The sequence below is a fragment of the Lissotriton helveticus genome, chromosome 1_1 (assembly GCF_964261635.1).
Source record: "Lissotriton helveticus chromosome 1_1, aLisHel1.1, whole genome shotgun sequence".
Lineage (NCBI taxonomy): Eukaryota > Metazoa > Chordata > Amphibia > Caudata > Salamandridae > Lissotriton > Lissotriton helveticus.
Genome location: NC_136057.1, coordinates 1,259,239,239 through 1,259,253,129, shown reverse-complemented (window position 1 = coordinate 1,259,253,129; position 13,891 = coordinate 1,259,239,239). Strand labels below are relative to the sequence as shown.

The following is a 13,891-nucleotide window of genomic DNA, read 5'->3' as shown; positions in this document are numbered from 1 at the left end:
AACACCTAAACCCCGTTTCATAAGAATAGCTACCCCTCTCTTGATCCCTATTTGTTTTGAGCATACCACTAAGTCTAGACCTACATTTTTCAACCAACCTCTCTTTTCCCAAGCAATATGCGTTTCTTGTAAACATAATATTTCAATTCGTAATAGTTGAATAATTTTAGACAATACATCGCTTTTCTTCGGATCATTGAGCCCACTAATATTTAACGTACATATCCTTAATTTCTTATCCATTTAAAAAAGAAAATTCTACTTTTTGGAGATATATGATTTGCTCTACATATGTAGCATGCCTCTTTTTAGTGTTTATGTAATAATTCACTGTGCGGTATAACATCAAAAAAACGAATACACACTTCCAACAAAAAGTGAATGCTGCTGACTTATCACCCCTCCACCACCACTCCACCTCCACCGTTCCCTTCTTTCTACCTCCCTCCCCCTTCTCCCCCTATCCCACCCAGCCCACCATATGAGGCACAAGGACTGTTAGTCCCTGAGAATATGGAGTGCCACACAACCTTTGCTAGGTTGGGAAAAAGAATATCATTTTCATTAAACTCAATTTAGAATCCCCTTAAGCTGGGTGTTCACGCTCTGGACAAACATGAATTACCGGCTTATCACATCATAATGATAACAAATATTCTTTGGCCGCAATCTCAGAAAAAAAGAACCTGGTTTGTCCTTTTACAATAATCTTTAACTTAGCCGGGTTCTGAAGATAGACTACCGCTCCCTTTTCTTGAAACCCAGAACTAACCTGACGCAAATGCAAGCGTTTGGATACAGTAGCCTGACAAAAATCCGGCTGGACAAAAAAGTTACAGCCTTTTGCCTGTCTTTTCTTGTCATGCCTAGCAAGCCCAAAAACTGCTTCTCTAGCTAAGGAATTGCTAAATCGAACAAGAATAGCTCTTGGGCGATCATCCTCTCTTTGCGTTCCTCTTTTAATGGTATACGGAAACCGATGCGCCCTCTGTATCTCAATGGTCCAATCCCATAAAGTCAGCTCTGGAAATGCTTCTAAGAAAAGTTCACAAACAAATTTTCGGACTCTTCTCTTCCCTCGGGAACCCCCAAAATTCGTAAATTATTCCTTCGTGCTTGATTTTCCAAATCCGAAAGTTTGAAACTAATGTCATCAGGTTGGGATTTAATAGAGTTAATTTCTAACTTCTGAGCGGCCAGATCATCCTCCAATGTCGATATTTTTAATTCTGCTTCCGTCATTCTGAGCGAAATATCTGAACATGTTTTAGCAACTCGCCGTATAGCATTCTGCACCTTTCGACACGTAGCTTGTGTGCGAGTATTTTCCAACTTTATTTCCGCTCTATGTTCCATCATAGTCTGATAAATCATAGATAATGTCACGTACTGCTCCGGACTCCGTTCGTCTGGCCTCAGAGCTTCTTCAGAAGGAATCCCCTGTGTATTAAGTTCTGGAGAGGCCATGCCCATGTCCAGAGATTACTGTATTTCTTTGCAAAGTATTGTGTGCATGGTGCATATCTCCGGGTAGGAGATATTGGTATGTGTTGGAGGGTATTATATAATAAATACATATTTTTTATAAAAACCTTGTGTGGTTGTTTTTCACTTAATCTATACATAATTACATATAAGAATGCATTCTGGTAAAACAAGCTGCTTCATACTCCTTCTGGACTAAACACTAAAGGCTGCTATCCACAGCTACGGTTGTCTAAGACCTCTTAAATCAATCACCATAAGGGTTGTCTGAACTGGTGCAGGGTGCCCATGTACATAAGTGGACATCATATACAGGGCCAGCTTCTCACAGTTCTCCTGCCTCCATCATTGCCAAAAATGGGTTTCCCTTGTGTTGGAATTGAAGACAAAGATTATATGAGGGCTCAGGAAATAAATGAGACAGATGTCGTCAGCCACATTTTGGTTCAGCAAGTCAAAAGAAGAAGTGTTATGGCAGATGTTTGTGCTGCCAACTGTCTTTTACTCCTTCAAGGTAACTGAATTGTTGTAAGTCACTAGTTGTTGAAAACACTCCTGCCTCCTTTAGCCATCTGGCAGGCTATTGACTGCTGGCAGGCATATCATCAACTCTAGGCAGTAATGTTTATTGGACTATGAAGGTCTGATGAGTGGCAGAACTGGTTTTAACAAACACATGAAAGGAGACCAGAGGAACGCCTCCAAATAAAGTATAAACCACTTGCAATCACTCTGGTTAGCATTCCAACTGAACATTTTCATTCACTGTGCCCCTCTAGACATAGGCTCAGGCTATGCAAACTTGTAGTTCTAAATACTGATTGTTAGACCTGCCATCCTTGGGGTGGTCTTCCTCAAACATTTTGTCTCTCCTCCTCCATTTTTGCTGGACCTTTTTAGTTTGCCCTGAGGATTCAACTGCTAACCAGTGCTAAAGTGCTTATGTCCACTCCCCCAAAACATGGTTACATTGTTTATACCCAATTAGCATATTTAATTTACTTATAAGTCTCATGTAGAGCGGTATATCATATACCCAGGGCCTGTAAATTAAAGGCTACCAGTGGGCCTGCAGTACATGTTGTGCCACCCACTTAAAACATGCCCCAGGTCTACCACTGCAGCCTGAATGCAGTGTTAAATGGTCATGTCGACTTGTAAATAAATCCCCTTGCCAAGCCTTAAACGCCCCTTTTATTACATATGTCACCCTTAAGTTAGGACATAGGTAGACAATAAAACAGGGTCCTGGGTAATCAAAAGGTTGGACATGTACTTTTACGTTTTACATGCCCTGGTAGTGAGAAACTGCTAGATATGTTGTTCACCACTGTGAAGCCTACCTTTCCCATAAGATAACATTGGGTATTCCTTTTTACATTAATTAAGCTGTATTTTCCAATTGGGAGCTAGTGGCTATGTCACATTTGGTGTCTTTGGAATTGTAATGAAAAATCTTATTTAATGCAAAAGTCAGATTTTTTATTACAATTTTGAAAATGTCACGTTTATAAAGTTGGCATTTTCCTGCCCTTAGCCCTTTTGTGCTTGTAGCCTCCCTTGGGTCACATGACTGGGTGTAAATGGCAGACTTTGTGAATTCCTCACAGATAGAGAGATTAGGTGTACCTGAATGGGCCATATGCTGGCAGGATGAGGGGTTGGAGCTGAGCACAGCCCCTCTTGCAGCTGAATAGAGTGATCTGCCCTCACACACAGGACATATCACCTCCCTATTGTAACAGCATCCAGCTTGAAGCCATGGCAGGGGATTCAGGAAACTCCATGCACTTGAAAGCCACTGTCTAAAAGCTTCTCTCATCTTCCAGAACCAGAGCACTGAGGTAGAAACATAGGGTCTCAGACACCATCTCTTCTGTACCCTTCTGGATCTGTGGATACTTTGCCAGGAGGAAGGACTGCTGTGCTGCTAAAAGGACTGGAACTCAGCAGGGCTTCCAGCCTGCTGCTGCCTTGATGAATTGCTACCTTTCTGTCCTGCTTATCTCTTGCCTGGGAAAAAAGGACTGGACTTGTAACTTGAACCAAGAACCACCGAAGTCACTTCAAAATGCTAGTTTTCTGGCTTCCAAACCTAAGACTCAAGGACACAAAATGCTCCCAGTATATTGAACCCATAACTGGACCCAGCCTGAGTTAGTCCTGGGTGCCCAAGTTGTGCCCCGCCAGTCCTGGCCCTTTGGTTGTGGTGCTAAGGGTGCCCAGATGGCCAAATCCCAAAACTAAGGACTGCTCTGAGAACCAGGAGGAGACCATGACCAACATGCTCACCTATCCACCTACGATGTATTGACGGTTGGACTGAATTTGCAGCCTCTCTCGCTATGTTCTTTTCCGCATCCGCATATCCGTTTCAGCGGTCCTTCGCTAAATGGTATTCAGCCTTGTGGAACTGTCTTTGACTATAGCCCTCTGCCTCATCCCGCTAGAGATTTTCGACTACCATTTCAGAGACTAAATCCGAATGTAGAAAGCTTCACTGCAACTTCGACCCATGGCTGTCCGACGACGACGCTCCCTCCTTGGACACCTCCTGCAGCCTTGCCCCGATGAACTTTAAGTTTTCAGAACTTATTTTCAGAAATTCTTCTAAGTCTGAAGGTAATGGCTGACTGGGGCCAATCCACTTCTCCCGTGACTAGGTGTTACTAAAATATTTTAGAATTCATAACTCTGGTTCTACTGATTGGATTTTTGTCATTTTAGTGTCAAATAATTTGTTAAAATTGACTTTCTTTTTCTAAATTGGTGTGGGATTTTTCTTGTGTTGGGTTTTCACTTTATTACTATTTGTGTGCTGCATAAATAATATGAGTCAAGATACCCAGGGTTAGGCACAGGATTATTAAGTGACTTTGCTTAGTTCACCCTGCAAGCAATTGTGGCTGATGCTTGACCAGGGCTCACAGCCTATCAACCAACTATCCAATTTCTCATACTGATCCTGCCTGGAGTGGTTTGTGTTAATTTCTATAGGAGCCATCTCTAAAGTGACATAGTATTGTTGTGTATCTTTCACATTCAAGTAGGTTAGGAAACCTGAAGCATAGCATAATATATTTCAGTCAATGTTATAGATAGAGAGACATATGTTTTAGCTTTTTTCATCCCAAGGTAGTATCCTAATCGTGGGTGGTCCTATCCACTCTATCATCAAGTCAAAAATGATTTTTCCATGGTCCTCTGGAATTTGTGGCAGCATCCTCTCGTCTATTAAATCACTTTTCTGCTCCATAGTTTGATCCATACTTTCACACCACCTCACCCAGCTTGGATATTATGTAGTTCCCAGTCCCCTGCTATATTGCTTTTCGCTGCCATTACACCTAGAGAACACAGAGGTTATCTTCCCTTTTATCATATCGATGTAAACGGAATACCTGGAATCATGTATTGTGGCATCAAGAGTACTTCCACTCCCAACATCACAGACAATGTGACTTTTACCTAACTCCAGAACCATTGGATAACTCTTCATTCTCAAATCATATGCAGCAAAGTTCTCTCTGTCATCCCAAATCTCAAGCAGGGGCTGTCTAGTGCTAGTATCATTTCAAATTGTCTACCTATGTGAATGTATGCCCTATGGAGGGCCTTCAATTGGATAAGACATAGGCAGGTTCATATTATGACTTCTCTAGGGCATATTAGCACCACTTCCCAATCTATGTACTCTAACATTCCCATTATCCAATTGCGAGGTTGAGTATATGGCTGATAGGACCACCTTAGCCAACTATTCAGCTGAGACCTTTTTTCCAGCGCACTAGTTTTAGGCATTTTCATCCAGTCAAGGGAGTATGGCACCAGTGCATGCCAGAGCTGTGTGCATTATATCCCTTTGATAGACACAATTTATATTCCCCTTTTAATTGGTTGAATGATTTGATTACTCCTGTCTCGTTAGGTATTCTACTTTTAAAATTCCAAAGAGCTCCCACTTTTTAAATCCTTTCAGGGACATCACCCCTCTTTTGCTGGACCACAGAAGGGACTCTTTTGTGAGGATCTGCTTCCATCCAAGTGACATGGCTCCTTTCCATGCCCTTATCACCTCCCCTGTGGTTGCAGAAGTAAGTTTGTCTAGACTAATCGATATACTGAGTCGTTCAGCACTTGTAGCTGACTGACTAAGTAGTGTGATTAAACCTTTGGAATCCCTAAACCCATGTTATACCCTGATCTTTATGAGACATGTCAATGCAATAGTGGATGAGAGAGGTACCCCAATCCTTAGTTGGGATGTTTTAAAACATAGTTGAACTCTAGTCCATGAGTATATTAATGAGCTATTTCATAATGCTGAGATATGAGTTGATGTTAGTTGACATATCTGTTGATATAAGAACAAAATCAGAATGGCACTGTATTAAGAGATTTCATAGGAAAAGATCAGTACCTCTCCTTCTGCAGAGGGCTCAACATCTGAGTATCTGGAATCACAGACTATTTCGTCCACTCTTGATGCTTCACCCACTGGGATGTTTGGAAATGTTGTGGCGCAATCTTGTGCAAAATACCGAAACACCTTCCACGTCTGACCATAGTCTCTGGACCGCTCAACCAGCATTGCTGCAGGCCGGAAGGTCTACAAAGTAGCATTTGGAAATATGTTAGTGCTCATAAACCAAGATGAGGAAACATTTCACCCTAACAACAGTCTGTAATGTCAACATCATCAGTATTTAATTTGTGTCATTGGTTGCTAGTAATGTGAACCACACTCATTTTTTAGGACTGGGACTTACATTTCATCATCAGACTTTCACCCACAACAAGAGACAGAAAGACAGAAAAGAGAAAAAGAAGGAGGAAGGAGAAAAAGAGAGACTTGTGGCTAAGGGAGAAAGATGGGATGAAAAAGAACCTGCAAGAATGAGATAAAGAGAGAGGAAATGTAGGGTGGTGGAAGAAAGAAACATGAGGTGGAATCAAGATTAGGTAGCATTTCTATTTGGCAACTCAGGAATTTGGCTGTGCCAATGGCGTACTCCTATAAATGTTGGGGCTTATGTGGAAACATCAGGATAAAATATCCTTGTCAGTACTGCCGTTGACTAGTGCGCCCATGCTGCAAGACAGCCTCCGAGCTAAATAATGGCTGAAAATATTTGTGTCTTTGTTTAATCCCAAATCAAAGAGGCTTGTATAGCACCAGTAGTGTTATGCTGAGCAGGTGATGGGATGACCTTAAACAAGGATTACACTCTTGATATTCAGACCTTGGTTGGTATGATTGTTAGGTAATGGCTGACCACATTTGCTGTTTAAGGTCACCTCCATGATGGGCTGTTGTTAACAAGCAAAATGTTCACAATTTTTAACATTTGACTTGAAATAAAGCCATTTAAGAATCCACCATTGCCATGCATGACTACAGTGATGGAGCATTAGGCCTGTCTTATTACCTTGAACGTCAATATAAGATGGCTAAACTGGAACAATGTTTCGAGATCCAATCTAATGCTGACGTGGTCAATTCCTAAATCATGATAAAAGAGAGATGCATAAAAAGATTAGTGTCCATTGGAAATTAGTCTACTTGCGTTTCGCTATGTGTATGCAATTGGTGCATTACAGTGCAGGATTATATCAAGAAAGTAGATGATTGCCAATAACTCATCACAGAGTTTCTCTACTTTACTTCTTTGAGCATACATTTGTAAGAATGTTAGCAATAAAATCACAGTTTGGTACCTCTATATGAATATGCACTTACCTCCTTGATATATTTGTCCTCCACATTTTGCTTACGATCTTATAAATTGATATTCCCTACTCAATATTTCGGACTACACCCATCAGCACCCGGATCCTGGTAACACTACCTACCAGACTAGAATCTGGATACACTGAGTGCAAAGGCTAGCCAAAGTATTTGATTTACAGTCTAGGTTGCCAGATAAAGCTCCCGTGCTAGCAGAGGAAATTGTTGGGAGCCATGCTTGTACTTCACAATGATACAACTTCTGGTGGCAGCGTTCCGCCCACCAGCAAAAGTGACAGACACTGCTTGACATGTGACACAACGGCCTGTTAATAGTGTAGCAAGCACACACAGGGAGAACATTGAAACATTTACAACCAGAAAATGAGATCTCTAATAGAACCCTGCAAGAACACTGCATCATACCTACTGCTAGAGACCAGAGCATTGAACACAAGTAGGCAGTACTGTACCAAGGTATATCCCCGATATAGCACATTTTTAATATTGACTTGCCTTACCATTGACCCCCATTACCTCTGGATTGCCACAATATCAGCTAACTTGATATCGCCCTGCCATTATATCGTCAGGTAAGTGTTAATCTTTTCACTGCCAGAGCTTTTGCGCTCCCGGGTGTCTGAGCTTTTTTAACAAAATCAATGTTGGGTTGATCTTTTTTGCCTTTGCGCACCCATACATACCCCACATCAATATCTCTTCCCCCTCTAAAGCTTTGAAGAAAAAATGTGCAGATACTGACATGTTTTTAACACATTTTCTCAATATTTTGTTGATTTTTTCAAATGGATAAACATATATCCCAGAATGCTAACGAGGAAAAGATTACCCTGAATGTCATGATTCTGGTAATCCCAAATATGTTTAGTTTTCCAAGGGAATGCAGTCTGCACAATCAATTACGTAATAATAGGGCAGATCATGAAACTGCAGGATCACTGTTTATTGTGCACTGTTCATGTGTGACCCACCTTTACAACATATCTAGGACACTGAGGGATCACTACATCACAAACACAACAATGTATATACCACTACAACGTGCTAAGTTACAATGAGGCAAGTTAGAAAGCATTACATTCACAATACAGTTAAGGGTTTAAGGGTATTGAATGGGTGGAAGCTGGTGTTGCTTAGAGGGTTTGTTAGGGTTCAAGGATGGATAGTGGTAAGGGGTAGTAAGGAAGTTGTAGGTTTAAGGGATGGGTAGTTTTAAGTGGTTGTACGAGGTTTTAAGGTTCAGGGACAGGTAGTGTGCTAAAGTAGTAAGGATGTTTTAATGTTAAGGAGTGGGAAGTGGTGAGGGGTATTGAGGGGTTTTAGGGTAAAGGGATGGGCAATGGTAAGAGGTAGGAAGGGATGTTAGTGGTAAGGGGTAGTAAGGGGTTTGTAGGGTTTGGGATAGGCAGTATTGAGGAGTACAAAGTGATTTTAAGAGTTCAGGGATGTTTAGTGTTAAGCGGTAGTATGGATTGTTCATTTTCAGGAATGGGTAGTGGTAAGGTGTAGCAAAGGGTTTTAGAGTTCAGGCATGGGTAGCAGTAAGAAATTCTTAGGGTTCAGGGATGGTATGTGGGTTAGATTATAATTAAATAAGAACAATTACTAAAGCAATACAATAAAAAATGGGTATGGTGAGGTTTACGCCCATGAAAAATATATATATTTTAAAAAGCGGTGATTGGCTTCCAGGAAGGTCCAAGATTGTTGTGTAGATATACTATTTGTGTGTGGGGGGAGAATAAATGCATTGCAAGTGTGTTTTAATGGATTACAATGGTATGTGTTGTACTGTTCAATGTCATTGAAATGCATATGAATGAGTTGTACGTGTAGTCATTGTGTGGTAAGTGTCCTGCATTGTGTTGATTTGCACTGGGGCGATTTACAATCCTGTTCATATAAAGACCGATATTAAATTAGGTATGAAAAGTCTATAAAATATATATGTTCTAGTTATGTATGAAATAATTAATCTTTTTGTGCAAGCCAGACTTCCTGTACCCAGACTGGCTGGCCGGGAGAACACCATGAACATGACATTTGTCAGATATTTAGCAATTGTTTTTCAAAAATATGGCAATTCTCTCCAGTGTACCTTGACACGATTCAAGTCAGAGCAATTGCTTAGGTGCAGTTTCTCGTGTTGTAGTAGGGATTCAGAAGGGGTCCACAGATCACAAAAGATGAAGAACCGCTGTATTAAGATTAGAGCTAAGGTTAGAGCTAGATTTAGTGTTAGGGCTATGGCTAGGTTTGCATTGTATTTTTAATATGTAGTACATATTTTAGAAAGTTATTGAAGACACTTTAATATGGTAATTATATTAAAAAAAGAAACTCTCTGAAATAATATAACAGTAGATGATATAATTGTAAAATTCATAGTACATACTAAAAATTATAACATTATTTGGATAAGATATAACATTAAAGTAATTGATATTATGTCATGCATCCAGTATTACAATAATCTTCAATCGCAAAACGAGCGCAGTAACCAGAAAACAACAGAATTAGGCAGATCACCTGCCTGCAGGTTTAATCACTAAACCAAACATCCAGAAATGAATTTGCAAATGCTGAGTACTGTGCGTGTCATCTTCAGCGTAGCAAGCTTTTTGATGGCTGCAGCCCGGGTAAATAATAAAAGACTTATTTGCATGCAACAGCCTAGTAGGATGCAGAGGGGGCTTATGGGTTTTAAACCTAAAGAAATATAATGATGCACTTTAAAACGTAAATACGGTACCCCAATCTCTTTGATATGAGCTAAACGGTTTGTTTTAAACATTGGCCTATTAATTGTTTGATCGACGTATTGTAAATAGTGTACATACATGAACGGTAACAAACAAATGCTTATTTATTTCTTTTTAACTATTTTATGTACGGTGGATGTATGTATTGTTTCTTTTATGATTTTAATTAATCGAAATAAAGATTTTTGACTGACTGACTGAATTTGCCTCTAGTCACACCATATATGTGGAAGAGCAAAGGCTGTGAGATTGGTTGACTGCAAATCTGCAGAGCTGGTGGGTGGCATTGTGAAGGTAGATACTCTGATATTAAAATCAAAGGTAAAAATGGCCATAGTCAAGAAATGGAAGTACCCCAAAGCCAGGACAAGAGGTGTGCTCCACATAAAGCATACACAGGCCAAACATGTTACTTGCAATTGATAGCAGATATCATGAGTTGGCTGGAATTTGCAGTAGAGGTACTGAAGGACCTAGAATTAAGTGTCCCTGCTGCAAACTCCGGCCATTAAGGATTTGCCAGGAAACAGAAAATAATAATACTCTCATCAAGATTAACCAGATTCTTTTTTGAGCAGTTTTCAATACCTGCCCTCCTGGACTTCAGCAGGCAGCGGATGTGGCTGTGCAACGCTTCTTACCGGAGCCCTATGCCTGCAGTCTCTCTGAGAGGCCGTGTCTCAGACAAAAAATCATTGGGTCTGGAGATTTAAGACTTGAAAATTTGGGCCGAGAAACACTCACTATTGTGAATAGTGCTTTTTCACCAGGAGTTACAATCCCCTGGTTTGAGGACTCCAAGTGGACATAGAAAGACCCCAAAACCAGTTTCACATCCCCAGAAACCTTGAACATTTTCATCATCCTGTATCTCTTGCATCAGAACCACTCCATTGAATCCTAAAATGGTTCATCCATAACGCATGGACCTGGGCTGGAGACTGTTTTCTATGTGAGGTAGCTGTTCAGTTGGACCTGACTAGTCCTTGTGACTAGCTCTGTGTCGGAATTAGGACCCACAAACGTGTCTACACAGACGTTTTCAAGTCATTTGCAGAGGCGAAACCTAAACCGCGAGTCACAGTAGATTTCAATGATATATTGCATTTGAGTGAAAAGCAGTGATTAATTTTCTACATAAAAATTCATATCGCTGGAATACTAAGGTGGATTTTTGTTGTTGAGATTTCTATTTAAAAACAAAAATACAACCAATAAATTGGTGTCAGATTTTTATTGGGGGTGTGTTTTCTTCTAATTCAACTGTTTTTGGTACTTCTTAATACTTTGATAAAGTTTGACTGCACTGAGCCACAGTGACTGAGCTAAGGTTTTACAAACAAACCTGACTGGATCCATTAAAGAATTGTGTCATTGTTACACCATACCATATAATAATCTACATTCTCACAATCTAGACCTTCGCTCCATCCTCCTTTGCCATTTCCCCTTCTAATAAGTAAGTAAGTAAGTAAGCAAGTAAAGTTTATTGTGTTGATTATTTAAAATCTTACAATATTTGCACATTCGATAGGAAAAAGTCATATAAAAGCTATATTCATGCATAAAACAGTTAAAAAACAATACAAAAATTTACATCTCCTAGTTTCCTTTTGACAATCTTAAGAAATTTTACAAACGCAGCATTTAAAGTAATATCATTTGAGTCCAAGCACCTTATTAGGGCCTGCCTGCATGTCCTTATGCCTCGTGCATTAAGTGGAATCTTAAGCAAAGTTTTTCTCTCCTGGGAGAGTTCCGGACAAATACAAAGAAGATGAAGGATATCTTCCTCACAGGCCTTGCACAATCTACATTCCGTTTGCGTTACTGTTCTTGCCCAGGGTGGACGATGGCACAGGCCTGGAATATTGCCAAATCTTGCATTGAGGAGTGCGTGTTTATTTGTTTCAGTCCAGGGAGTCACCAAATATTGTTGGATTTCTTTCTTTTTATAACCATTTATTATTGTCCAAGCATGTTTTCTTTTGGTAAGGATAGCTTTATCGTTTAAAATAGATAGAAAGCTTGCACTTTTGTTGATTATCCTCTTAAATGATGTCTTGGTAATATTTGTATCCCATATTGACGTCACCTCAAACTCTTTTATCGCTTTCATTAGGTACAGCCCTGCCAGAGAGTTTGTGTCATTACTTAATTCTTTCCATAAAAGTTGCGATATTTCATTTTGGTGGTCAGTTTTTATTTGGTTCCAAACTTTTATGAAATGTGCTTGCCTTGTATAATGTTGATTAATTAGACCAAACTCCAACTTACCCTTCTAATAAACCCTAAATATTGTCCATCATCTCTTTCCAGTCCTCACCAACCAGCTTCACTCGTTTAGTTTGCATTGCCTTTTTTCTCTAAATTCAGTTCTTTCGCTCCACCTTAAATATTTACAGGCACCAGTCAACTTTACCTCTATTTTGTTTCTTCCTGTCACTCTAGCTCTCTCTCGCTCTCTCCATCTCTCTCTTTCTCTCAATAATTTCCCCTGTATATATTGGTCTGGAAATGATCAGTACTCCATCTAAGCCCACTGGCCCTGAAAGCTTACTAGGACTGAGACTAAGAAAGTCACATGTCATACTATTCCATAGTTCAGGCTCTGTCTGTATAAGTAACTTTGCCCTGGACATACCAAGTTCCATGGCTTAGGCACTGACTAGGCCTGAACACTCGAAGCATCCTTGCCAGTCTCATTCACCCACTTTTTCTGGCCACCCCAAACACTAATAACATTATTTATATCTCATTGCAACGTCCATTTTTGTCGAGCACTTTGGTTAAAACACTACTAATATACCAATAAATGCATTTAAATAAGGATCGATTTTTAAATATGAGTATGTGGCCAAAACAAGTTATAATAAGTGATATTGCAGCATCACTCTAATAATGTGCTGTCTTAGTAAAAAACAATACAACAAATACGAAACATACAGATGGAAAAATCTTACCATTCTCTGACTGCCACCACTTCTTTTTTCTATCAGGCTCAAAGGTTGTGATAATATTCTCAACAAGATGGCTGTTGGGCTCGTTGTATGAATTAAAGGGGTACCTAGAGTCACAAATGAAGCATTTCTGTTCATCCTGCAAGAGAAAGAGTAAATAAAATGATTTATGGAAGGATGTGTAGCCTGCCAGTGCAGCCTATATGAACTCTGATATGTGTCCTCTAACCACAACTTCAGACATATAACTTTTGCTTTGGCATAATGTCACTTATGATAACACAAATGCCTAAACTATGTTTTATTTTTAGAAATTTTAACAGTTTACCTTTATGTACTCTGCTCCATATTTACCAAAAAACCCTGCAAGCCCCCTTGCTGCACTGCCTTGTGTGACAGGTCAGGAATGCGCCATATTTACATTTATGCAGCGCGTTGTTCTCTTTTCCTAGCACTGGTGTGCTTTTGGCTGCCTAGCGCCAACGCAGGCCCCCCTGCGCCATGTTGCACGGGTATCTGCATTGCAGACAGGATTATTTTTGTGCAGAAAGGAACAACTTCCTGTGCACAAAAATTCCTCAGACGCAATTTCCTCTTTCTAAGTATGCTGCAGAATGCCTCAATTTTCTAGCTACTAACCTTTCGGGCAAGGTGAGGTAGGAAATATATAATAACAGCAACAATGCTACTAATAAGAATAATGTAAAGCACAGTGTATTTATTCTGTACACTTTCTTTATGTTCACTATTGCCAATATCTGTGTGATTTTCTTTTTAATTTTGCAACATATCTTCCTCACAAGGTCAATATATGATGAAGTTCTAAGCATCTAAATCCACGCTTCTGTGAGAAGGGTAACCTGGGAGCAGGCCGCGAGGTTCACGCCAATAACCCGCTGAGTCTTTGATAGTACAGATTTTCCTTCCCAATATTG

The 13,891-nt window shown here is 40.0% G+C and overlaps 1 protein-coding gene across 1 annotated transcript in view; it reads right to left on the bottom strand.

Annotated features, from left to right (window-relative positions):
- The window catches only part of LOC144822490 (laminin subunit beta-4-like), a 500,129-nt gene that overhangs the window by 272,188 nt on the left and 214,050 nt on the right, over nucleotides 1-13,891 (bottom strand). Inside the window, exons 3-5 of the mRNA XM_078680103.1 lie at nucleotides 12,960-13,095; nucleotides 6,915-6,988; nucleotides 5,906-6,094 (exon numbers count right to left, since the gene is read on the bottom strand). Coding sequence (XP_078536229.1) covers nucleotides 5,906-6,094; nucleotides 6,915-6,988; nucleotides 12,960-13,095 — 399 coding nt within the window. The remainder of the gene's footprint in view (nucleotides 1-5,905; nucleotides 6,095-6,914; nucleotides 6,989-12,959; nucleotides 13,096-13,891) is intronic.